The 12,264-nt window shown below is 33.8% G+C and overlaps 1 protein-coding gene across 1 annotated transcript in view; it reads right to left on the reverse strand.

The window, feature by feature from the left end:
* Positions 1 to 202: 202 nt before the first annotated feature.
* Positions 203 to 12,264, reverse strand: part of LOC138703827 (homeobox protein E60-like) — a 64,050-nt gene continuing 51,988 nt past the window's right edge. Inside the window, exon 2 of the mRNA XM_069832041.1 lies at positions 203 to 9,844. Within this exon, the coding sequence (XP_069688142.1) occupies positions 9,495 to 9,827 (333 nt within the window). The 5' untranslated portion in view covers positions 9,828 to 9,844 and the 3' untranslated portion in view covers positions 203 to 9,494. The remainder of the gene's footprint in view (positions 9,845 to 12,264) is intronic.

Consider the following 12,264-nt stretch of genomic DNA (forward strand, 5'->3'; position numbering starts at 1 on the left):
GCCATCGACCTGGCCCGGGATCGAACCCGCAACCTTGGGCATAGAAGGCCAGCGCTATACCACCTCGCCAACCAGGTCGACGTTTTCTTGGAAACATAATATAATTCGTCATAACTACTATCAGTATAATTCACAGAATCTCATATTGTTGTAAATATGATTGTTTGCATCCTCTGGTATATTTTTCCAATGGTTGAGTATATTTTTTTGGCTATGTTGTTATTACTGGTGTTTTAATTATATACTGCAGAGGATATTCTCCCATGGCCTGCAAGAGGTCCGGACATGAACGAAATTGAAAATCTGTGAACTATACTGAAGAAGAAAGTGAACAAAGAGAGGCTTACAACAAAACTTGGACTTATTTAAGCACTGTCTCATATCTGGCTAAATGATGCTGATATTCTAAGAAAGTGTCAAACTTTGGTTTCCAGAATCCATGACAAAAGCAACGCGTTAATAAAGAATAAGAGAATGTTCACAAAATATTAGTAACCTCAAGACTCAATTTTCTGTTCATTATATCTGTGCAAAATACATTTTTGTTCATTGTTTCTACCGATAAATACAACTTCGTTGCACACATAATTAATTTAGTCTAATAATTTGTCCACGTCTATATTTTAAGTCGAGATCGAGACGAAGTTTTCCGAATTTCCATCACTGGAAACTATACACATGCATCCTAAAAAGATTTAAAAGTTATATAAAACTTGTCAAGTAAAAGAATCTTACCTTCGTCAAGGATTTCTTATTGTGTTTTTGATATCAAACAAGTAGGCCTACATTTTTATTTAGGCATACCTTTTGTCATCTCTGAAGTTCTAATTGTAGTGTATTCGATTACAGATCTAAAAAAAACAGGACTCGATTCCCGATAGTGTGAAGGAACAGTGTGTGTGTGTCCCGTGTCTAATCTTATTTTAAGCGGTGTTTTTGTGCCACGCTGGCCACATTATCATTGAGTCTCACCACTTTAAAATGTTTAGTACCGATTGAAAATTCTCACAAGAAGGAGAACAGAATAATTATCCCTGAAGTATATCGTCGTTGTTATTGCAATAACTCCTATGTGACATATTTATCGATTTTCATATTCTTGCTCTATTAAATAACTTAAATAGTGATACAGCAAATAATAAAATCTACTATATATAATTATATTTCTTTGTTTCGAAAATGTAAGAATTCACAGTCTCCTTTGTACGGCTGCTATAGGATGAATAAATGTTTTTTTCTTCCTACTGAAAAATTTTATATTTTGCACATAGGAATTATTGCAGGAACAACAACGATATGTCTTCATTTTGTAAGCGCAGTTTCTAAGGTCAATGTTGTGGTTCAAATCTCTGCAAGTAATACGCACAACGGATTTAATCAGAATACAGAAAGAAGTTTAACACTGTAGTAAATTGCAGGTAACAGCTAACACTTTTTAATATCTCAGTATGAGGAGTTAACTTTCAAAATGTGTTTTGTCACATTTTTTTTAATTTGAAATATTGGCACCAATGATTTCTCTGTCATCAGTTACATCTTGTTCAATATTATTTACTCAACAAAAAACATTTGTCCCATTTAAAAACAGTAAACAAAATCAGTGTTTCAAGCAAAAGCGGTTTTGTCCTCACCCTGTTTTTAGATCAAAGAGTGTTTTGTCCAACCGATCAATGAGAGAGTGCTGAGTATACGACCTAGTCAAGTGGCCTGATCAATGTTATCAGTATGTGATTGTTTGAGGTTACCTCCGCAATGGGAAGTGTTACTCAACAAGTTAATTAAATTTTAGTGATTAATAGTTAGTTGATCATTATGTTGTATTGTGATTTTGTGTCAAAATGGAGGAAACAAACGGTAGTGTGAATGTTAGTGAAAGTAGCAGTGGTAGTAGGAAAAGAAAAAGCCAAAGTTCTTTAAAGTCCAAAGCAAAAGTATTAAGATAGTCTCAGCCGAGGAAAGCTCTAGTTTTTATCCTATGCACATACAATACGAAAAGGTTTTCTTGTATTAAATTTAAACCCAAACATTTAAAACACTTCAGTGAACAGTATTATAAGAAACCTGATAAAACAAGACGAGATAACATTATCGGCAACTTGATGCACACTTATTCAGCAAAGAAACGTGGACCTAGGCCTCTTGGTTTGAGCAAAAGGAAAAAGCTAGGTGGTGAGCACTTTTTTAATCTTTCTTACTTTTTACCAGTGGAAAATAATCGTAAAGTTTCCCTTTGTAGTTTTTTCTTTCTCTCAGCAACTAACATCGGTAGATGAAAGATGTGAATTGCATATTTAAGTAAAGTTTATTTTGTAATATCTTTCTATGAAGACTGGTTTTCACTTAAAAACTTGGATATCCTTTCAAGTTTATAATTTTTCATGAAGATGCCATTCAAAATTTCAATATCAAACAATTTTGTGTTTGAGAAAAACATTTTACTCACAGCCTTTTTCATTCAAACTACGTTTTGTCCAAAACCTCTTCATTCAAATCGTTATTTGTCCATTCAGTTAATTCAAAACACGTTTTGTCCAAATTCTAAATCAAAATTTACAAGTTTTGTTTTGAAAAATATTTTTAAACTTGATGTTGAACATTTTATATGTGTTTTCATAATATGGTTTAGTAATATTTGTGAATATAGCTTGCAGAACAATGGAAATACACATTTTTTTGTCTACTCTTAAAAATAGCATTACTCTGACAAAACACGTTTCGAAAGTTACCTCCTCATATGTAATAGCAGTATTATTTAATTAACATAAGGCCTATGTACTGTAGTTTTATTTGGTTCTGAAGTTTTTAGCTTTCATCTTCTTCTTCTTCTTCTGTCAATTCTGTAACTTAAATATTCATTTACAACATTATTATTTAAATTAAGTGTTTTTTTAATAATATCACGACTCTCTGAGTGGCAGACGACGGTTGAAATGTTCCATTTTTAATTTCAGTTAATTTTTATACATCCCTTAATAATTACATTCATCCCTTAGGTCAGTGGTCAGAAAATATTACGACATATAAAATACAGCCCGCAGTACACAGCAAAGGAGAAGGTGGGAGGGGAGGATACTCAAACTATTTAACGTTGAATGAACAAGTGGTAGCTAAGGGATAGGAGATCATGCCTTATCCCTCCATCTTGCTTGTGTATTAAGGGGTTGATTCGCGAGTCAAGAAATGCCGTCCACTGCCTTTGGTTTTTTCCCTTGACTTAGCACTTAGCTCCTCATTCCGGAAGCTGTTGTTGAAAAATGTTATGTTTTGTATCAGTGTTCCTACTAAACATGAACCATACCATATAGCCTATAGATCTACAGAGTGACATAAATGTAGAAAAATTAAACCTAACATCCAAAGTAACAAAACTTGATGAACATATTGCAAGAAGAGTTTCTGTAGAACCAATATCTTTAGTGATATAACGTAGCAACAAATAAGAAGTTACAAGTTTCGAAAATCCAGCATAGAGTAACTTTAGTGGCATCATATTCTAAATGGTTGACATCAATTCACATTTGATTTGATGTTGATTCAGTTATTTTCTATTAAATTTGGTTTTTCTTATGTCATTTCTATTCAAATTTTTGTTGTTGTTTTAATAAAAATGACAATATTCTCCATTACGGGATTGATGTTTGGAGCAAGTGGAACGATACCTAACTTCTCTTCTCAATTCTGTAAGACCCTAAGACTGCACAAATCTTTTCTGAATGAACTGGCCCTCCTCATAATTAGTCAGTCAAAATTTTATGGAACCACCTATATGGACTCTAATTCAGTGTACTGAAAAAACTGACGCCCCGTTATAATTTTTCTTTCTTTTATTAGCTTTCATTGCTTCTTTACTTGTAACTTTTTTTTTTATTTTGTAAACTGCCATTGTTTGTTTGTTTGTGTACTTGTTTACTTTTTTCTTACTCTGTTATCTTTCATCATCTATATGTTCTTGTATTGTTTTGTATGCTTTGGCAGCCTCTAATTTGAGGAAGCTCAATAAAATAAAAATAATAACCCTTAAATTGGCAAAACTTCATTTCTCACACTTCACTTGAAGGAAGCTGAATAAAATTTAAAAATTCAGTAAACCTTGGCGGACTGTAAAGAAAACAACTATCGCAATGTCCATATTTTATATGTTGTTTAATATTTTAGTATTGTAAAATTTTAATTTTCCTACCAATTTTTTTTCTATTATATTAAAATTATAGCATATAGCCTATTAACCTGTTCTATCCTATTGGATACTTTGCCAATTTAAGGGTTAAGAGGTCTATAGAATTACACACGATTTGTAGTCAAATTTGCTTGAATTTTTATTTCCCTAGATTTTTTTTTTTTTACTTTCGACTCTTGATATATCCATACCAGTTACCTACATTACGTACACTATTTTTAGTCATTTTATTGACGTATAATCTATAGGCCTACTTTCTTCGTTCTGGTCACATTTTTATCCTATAATTGTTTATACTATCCTTTATTGATCATTTTAAGTAGTTTAAATATCGTTAATTTTCTTTTAGGCCTATAAAATCGAATTCTGTGTAGTTCTTTGATCTTAGAAAAGTCACTTCCAGAAATAAGATTTTATCGTGTGTAATGTTTCGCTTCCATGACAAGTAGAAGTACACACATTATTTTACAAAATGTCGTCCTCATTTCTGTATCGATTTTTTTAAAAGATAATTCAATTGCAATTTATTTCCAAATTTTACCAGTCTAAATGTTCCGTACCCTTCCGTAGATTTATTTCGCAATCTGGAAAAATAAAATTTATTATTTGTCCTAGAAGCTAATTTTCCAAATTCTGTTTCTGACTTTAATAGTGATTTTTCTAAGACTGCCATTATTTTAGTTTGTTTTGGCACTCTGAAATTATTGTGCATTTGGATAGACGATGCAAGAAATATTGTAAACCATGTGAATATTTTGATCATATTATAGCATATTCAGCGACAGTAAAAATTACTACTCTATCTTTTCATTAAATATTTATAGTTAATTTTTGTTTTCGGATAATGCTATTAATAAATATTTTTATAGGATTAATTTTTAATATTTCAACACAGATTTAAATCAACGAATGCCTAAAGTTCAATTAGCTATAAAGGTAAGGACATGTGAAAAAAATTCTTGCGATTATTAATAAAAGTATAGTCTAGTTCAGTTACAGCGCGTGTTTCAATCAAAGTCTAAGAATCTGTAATATTCAACATCAGAACACACTTTTGGTTTTTGTTATAAAGAAAGTTCTGCATTTGGTATCCTTGAGAAGACGCTATTGATTTTTATAGTTCTTTTCATATTTATTTTATTTTACATTCAGTTTTTATCTGTACCAATGTTCTAAACGATTCAATGAAGAACATGGATTCTGTACTTTTTGAAAACGTGTGTGAATTGCAATTTCATAATTTCAAACTTTTTGTAGCCTATAAATGAACTCGTAACTGTAGAACCTTGAAGTCCCAATGAAAAATGAGCAGAGGAACGCGTCCATCAATAACTAAACATGATTAAAAATTTTCTGTACTTAACGTTAATGTTGAAATAAATTTATAACACAGTACGTTTCTGATCAGCTGAGAGTGATTGATAAATACGGTTTGAGATCAAGCCTTTTTTTTAATTATTGTTTTTAATGTCTATAAATTCTTAATACATTATAATTCGATGATATGCTATAATAATGAACGGTTGATATTGTTTCATATACATTTCATAGTTAAATCGGGTATAATTTTCTTCCTTTGCCATTGTAATATACAGGGAGATCCGTTTTGGTATGGATAAAATAAAAACACTGTAAAACATTTACTACTGAACTTTATTTGTTGAAACTTTGTGCATACAACACTAAAAGATGGGAAATTCTTCAGAGCTCAACATGACCCCCATTGCGCACCCTGCACAACTCATAACGGTGATGCAATTCAGCCCATGTCCGTTGTAACATACGAGGGGTGATTTGTTGAAAAGCTTGAATAATTTTTACTCTCAGATCAACAATGTTATTGGGTTTCTGTGAATACACAATGTCTTTAAAAAAATCCCACACGAAGAAGTCAGGAGGGGTTAGATCTGAGGAGTTTGGGGGCAAAGCCAAGAGATAGCTGCTTCTCGTACTGGGTTTCACCTGCGACCTCCTGCTGTTTTTTTAAAACATAGAACCTGTTTCTAGAAATGTTCGTTACCACAACATTATGGAATGATATTTAGGTACATTACGCACACCATACTCACGTAGAAATTCCCTTTGAACTCTTTTAACACTCTCAAATTTAGCATACCAAAGAACACATTGTATCCGCTGTTGATTTGTAGTAGCCATTTTAATCATCTACGATTTTCATTTGTCCTTTCAGATTATGCATGGTTGATTATCATATATTGAAACTCCTATGTTTTAATCATAATACAACCAGAAGAAATTTTTCCTACTATTATAATAGCTTTATAATAATAAATTAATATTATCCATACCCAAACGGATCAGACTGTATTATACTACCTTCTTGTGTGATAACACGAGTATTTTAATAGTTTTATAGACAGAATATCATTCTGAATGGTTGACATTAATTGAAAGGAAAGTACTTTCAGTTACAATATCGATAAATTAGCTATTTTGAGCGAATGGTTACTAATTTTATTTCATCGTTGAACTTTAGTTAGAGTAGGATATTATTCTTCGTTTACTACATCTAGCTATAGAAATAGTTTTACGGCCTTGGCCTAGGTCAGGGATGTCAAAACGCCTGCACTGCGTGCTCTCAAGAACCCGCACAACATTTCCTTAAAAGTGATTATTGTACTTTATCTTGCTGATAAGTGAACCTTGTTGGATTTGTATTGCTTGTAGTATGAGCACGTAATTCAGGCGTTTTGATATACCTGGTCTAGATAATGGAATAGTCATAACAACACCGTACCTTACTCTCAGTAACTGTAATTATTTAAAAGTTTTCTTACTGTACTTCAGCTCCACATCTCAAGTTTTTTATTACATTTTTCTGTTTCTACAACTGTATAACCATTCTAGAACGTTCATGTTAATATTAAAGTAACCTTTTCAGTTCCGTATCCTATCAAACTATCATTATCGATAGACACGTATTATACAGTGTAATTCACTTGCTGCTCAATTTCAGAGTTTAAATTCCAATATACAATGTGAGATTTATATTGCAATAAAACGACTGCGAAAAGCCATTCTTCGAGCACTTCAGTTTCCCAGACATTTTAATCCCACAATTTCCCCACATTGCCATCTCAATGCCTTGTGGTTCTTGATGATGTAGTGATTACTCTGCTTGCCATCGGTTCTGAGGTTCGCAGGTTCCAATCCGACAGATATCAATGTATTCATAAGGATTACACAGAGTGTTTCAGAAATACTTTGACAAGTTCCTTATATCAAAACAATCAAAAGAGTTCATAAAAGTTTACGTTCAACGTGTTTCGAGGTACAATCCAACAACTTAAGTTTGTAACCAATAATAATATTCATTTTGTTAGATAATCAAATGATGTTATCGACACAAGTCTGCTGATGCTGATGTATACTAGATAGCTATATGTTTCCAAGGAGTGTATGCGTGTGTTGAAGCAAGAGGAGAACATTTTCTACGTTTGTTATGAGTTTCTGAATTGATTAAAGTTGCATCACTTGCTACTAAACTGACAATATCTAACAGATGTTTCATTATGTTCTTTCAGTAATAACTGAAAAACTAAGGATTTTCGGACATGTTTATATTAAATTTGTTTCTTATTTTTGTGTAAGGAACATGCCCCCAAGGTTTGTCTCAAAGAATTTCTGAAACACTCTGTATAATTTATTTGCATGCCTTCTTCGAAATGTCCACACCTGTGGCCGCGAAACCAGATGGCCCGGGTTCGAATCCCGGTCGGGACAAGTTACTTGGTTGAGGTTTTTTCCGGGGTTTTCCCTCAACCCAATACGAGCAAATGCTGGGTAACTTTCGGTGCAGGACCCCGGACTCATTTCACCGGAATTATCATCTTCATATCATTCAGACGCTAAATAGCCTAGATGTTGATACAGCGTCGTAAAATAACCCAAGAAAACAAATAAAAATGAAAATTCTTCGAAATGACTTAAAGCTGAAGATTTCATGTCGCGGAATTATGTCGAGTAAAAGAACCATGGTCATTTGTTTGCATTTATTTTCTGATTTCCGAATTAATATCTCTGCAGACTCTTTCAGACTGTAATTATCTTAACATTTGTTAACATTGTAGCGCAAGTTATGAGGGAATCTGTAAATTCAATGAAAAATTGTAGAAATTCGCGGATTAGCGGTTAACGGTGTTCAGTATCTGATGCTGCAGAGCAGTGGTTTCCAAAGTGGGGTCGTGTAAAGAACTGAGGGGATCGCGAGACGATTTACAAAATAAAACAAAAACGCCTTATTAACATGCATTTATTTTTCATTTAGAAACATAAACAACGTTGAACATAAAAAAATATATTTCAACAGTTATAAAGTAAAAAGTAATTGCTGCGATGAGTGTATCTGTTTTTCAGAACGTAGTCTCTCAAAGCTGGACTCCGCATTCGATACGCACACAGAAATATCATTTTCGAGTTCGAGATTTCTCGCTTTTATTTTGATGGTACGAGTAATCAAAGATGAGAAGTTTAATTTGCATCAATACGAGTTTGCAAATATTATTACCAAAAATGTAAGAGCTTGTTTTGCAACTGGTCAACGCTCTGCAAAAAAGCGTCTACTTTCAACATTTCATCATTAGGTACACATTTCAATGAGCTTTTCATTCATATTGTTTGGAATTTCAGCGGTTGAACGCAAGGGATTCAATTGTAATTGTAATTGTTTTAAGTTTTTTTTTCGGAAAATACTAAAAAAGCAGTCTTACGTAAAATCGTATTTTAGTAGTATGTCTATGCATTTAGTTTTGAATAAAATTATAGTTATTTACGATTTTACAGAGGTTTATATTTTTGGAATGAAGTCGAGAACCGGTACGGTAGTGTGGGAGGGTTGCAAAAGTAGGTCGCGCATTCAAAAAGTTTTGGAATCACTGCTATAGGGGTAGACACAATATGTTCATTCGAACTGAAGTGCTCAGTACTAACATAACCTGCCTGTAGTTACAATCTACAGAAATCTATCATCATGTCTCTGAAATTTTTTTTGTAGCTTTGTAAAGAGTGTTAGAGTTGTGCAGTGAGTAGATAACACTGCACTTATAGCTTAAATTACATTAGTGTTGTTTATTATTATTAATTTTTGGACTCTTCTCATACCACATGACTTTGTGACATGTTCGTTTTGTAATAATAAATTTTAGAAGTTTTATACTTCATTGAATGGCAGTCTAAATTGATTGGCATGCTACCGCAATAAGTATTCAAAGTACTTCATATTTATATACAAATTTCCACACACACATACACACAAATGTATTCGTTGTGCGGGCGTGTGACAGCAGGTAGTTGTCGCCTAGGTCTTCTTGGCGTTGGCCTCGGCAGCCGCCGCCTGCTCCTCCTCCTCGCGGGTCATCGGGATGGTGCTGTGGTTGTAGAGCCCCTGGGCCATGAGCTGCAGCGCCAACGGGTTCTTCTGGCCGCTGGCCTTCTTGATCTTGGCGCGCTTGTTCTGGAACCAGATCTTGATCTGCGCCTCGTTCAGTCCCAGCTCTCGCGCCAGCTCCGTGCGTCGCCGCTCTGTCAGGTAGCGGTTCTCCGTGAACTCGTGTTTCAGCCGCGCTAGCTGCTCCCCGCTGAACGCCGTTCTCGGTCTCTTCTCCTCCGGTTTCTTGTCTTTCCTCTTCATCCGTCGTGAGCGAGGGCCTGTAACGACAGAATGGAATCATGAGATTCGTTTCACTTATGCAAAGAAATTCCTTTTCAAATGATAGCTTTTTACCTCTTTCACAAAAGGGGAGATCTATAACTGAAACTAGATTAATATATTTCAGTATTATTTGTATTTATCCTGGTAATAATGAACAGTTTGACTCGTAGACATTTTGTTTTTTCAGCATTAACTTCCCATGATTGTACGAGAAGATTCGAAGAGAACGGCAATTGCGTAGACTTTCGGCTCCCCCCCTACTACCATTAATGCACAACACAATGTCAATACGGCGGTTGCTGTCGTCTGCGATGCAACAAACTTTTCTGTTGATTTTCGAGTTCATTTTTTCCGGTTATTATATGCTTATTTAAGTTGTGTTAACTCTCGCTAGTGGTTTTATATTACATTTTATCCGTCTTAGTATTTATTTTATTATTGTAAATATTTTTGTTTTATCACTATTATTATTATTATTATTATTATTATTAATGAATTATTTTGTATTACAATCTTCGTATCATTTATGTCACGAATATGCTATTATTATTATTATTATTATTATTATTATTATTATTATTACTACTACTATTACTTCTATCATCAGCATTATTATTTGATCCCTATAAAATTTATGTAGACTACTGGACTATACCCGAGCACGAGCATATGCTCATTTCGGGTATCCATACATATGTATTCATTTCAAATGTAAATTGTAAATAAATTTGAATTTGAAAAAAAAAACAACAACAAACAAACAAAACTAAACATTTAGGGGATTGGACTGAGATTCCGGGTAAATAATTTTTCTCCTCCATTGGGACTGGGCGCGTGTCACATTTAAAGACTGAGACAGCATAGGGAGAATATCGTCGTTCCTGCAATAACTCCTATGTGCAAAATATAATTTTTTTAGTAGGAAGAATAAACACATTTATTCATCCCATGGCAGCCGTACATAGGAGACTGTGAATTCTTACATTTTCGAAACAAAGAAATATAATTACATATAGGAGATTTTATTATTTTCTATATCACTATTTAAGTTATTTAATAGAGCAAAAATCTGAAAATCGATAAATATGTTACATAGGAGTTATTGCAGGAACAATGACGATATATTATATGCTGGTGGCAATGTTGAAAATAATGATAATAATATACTTAGTAATATCAGTATTTTTTGCAGTTGTGTGCTTATTAACCTATAAATTAACTATAGTCTATTCTATCTAACTAAAATAACAGAGAATATCCGCGAATGTCAAAATCAAGTATCAAAATGAAAGACGGTGATAAAGTACAAAACATGAGGCCAAGACCACATATTTAGATACGTTTCCCTCTTTCTGATAAAATACATTTTCATATTTCCTAATGACTTGCTGCTACCAAATTCTTCTATTGGAGCACTTGTTTCCAACCGCCTAGCTATGTTTTGCTTTTGTATCTTCACTGAACAGCAGACCTGAACTAAATAGCTTAAATGTCGCCGATCTATACTCCATACCTACACTGTTGCGGGTTGCTTGGAGACTTTAGGTAACCAAACGTAAGACTCTAGTTTATTTTATTTTAGTGGGTTATTTTACGACGCTTTATCAACAGCTTAGGTTATTTAGCGTCTGAATGAGATGAAGGTGATAATGCCGGTGAAATGAGTCCGGGGTCCAACACCGAAAGTTACCCAGCATTTGCTCATATTGGGTTGAGGGAAAACCGCGGAAATAACCTCAACTAGGTAACTTGCCCCGACCGGGAATCGAACCCGGGCCACCTGGTTTCGCGGCTAGACGCGCTAACCGTTACTCCACAAGACTCTAGTAATAACATATAAAATACGATAATGATCCAATATAACATTCAAATAATGTCGAAACCATTTTAGCTTGATTTTAATACGGGTTACCAGTCCTGATGTTGGATGAAGTGGAGAGACGAGTAAACTGTCCTTGATCAAGTTTAATTTACTATTCAGGTGAACGTTTGAGGACTTCAGACAAGTTCACATTATTGATCAGATGAACAGTTTTGAGGAATGAGAAAAGATTACTGTCTACATTAGAGAAAGACCCAAAATCGACGACTTGGAAAAAGCTGGTATTTAATTTTCCAAGAGACTGCTCCTATGCTTGTACGTCGGAGCAAAGTTAAGACGACTATGCATATTGTTGCACTATTGGAAATATTTTGAAAATATTGAGTAAAACACTCGGAAAAAATCACATTGGATTTTGTTAAATAATAAAAAAATGTATCTCCACAGGACTCGAACCCGAGTTCTTACACGAGCTGTGAGATATTGCATGGTATCGAATGTGGTAACCGGCTGGGCATGCGCGCTGTTTCAATCTTCGATTTAGAAATAGTATTCTACTCGTAGTTGGGCAGTCTTTTTGCTCACCACTGTAGG

The sequence above is a fragment of the Periplaneta americana genome, chromosome 1 (assembly GCF_040183065.1).
Source record: "Periplaneta americana isolate PAMFEO1 chromosome 1, P.americana_PAMFEO1_priV1, whole genome shotgun sequence".
In the NCBI taxonomy this organism is placed as follows: Eukaryota; Metazoa; Arthropoda; class Insecta; order Blattodea; family Blattidae; genus Periplaneta; species Periplaneta americana.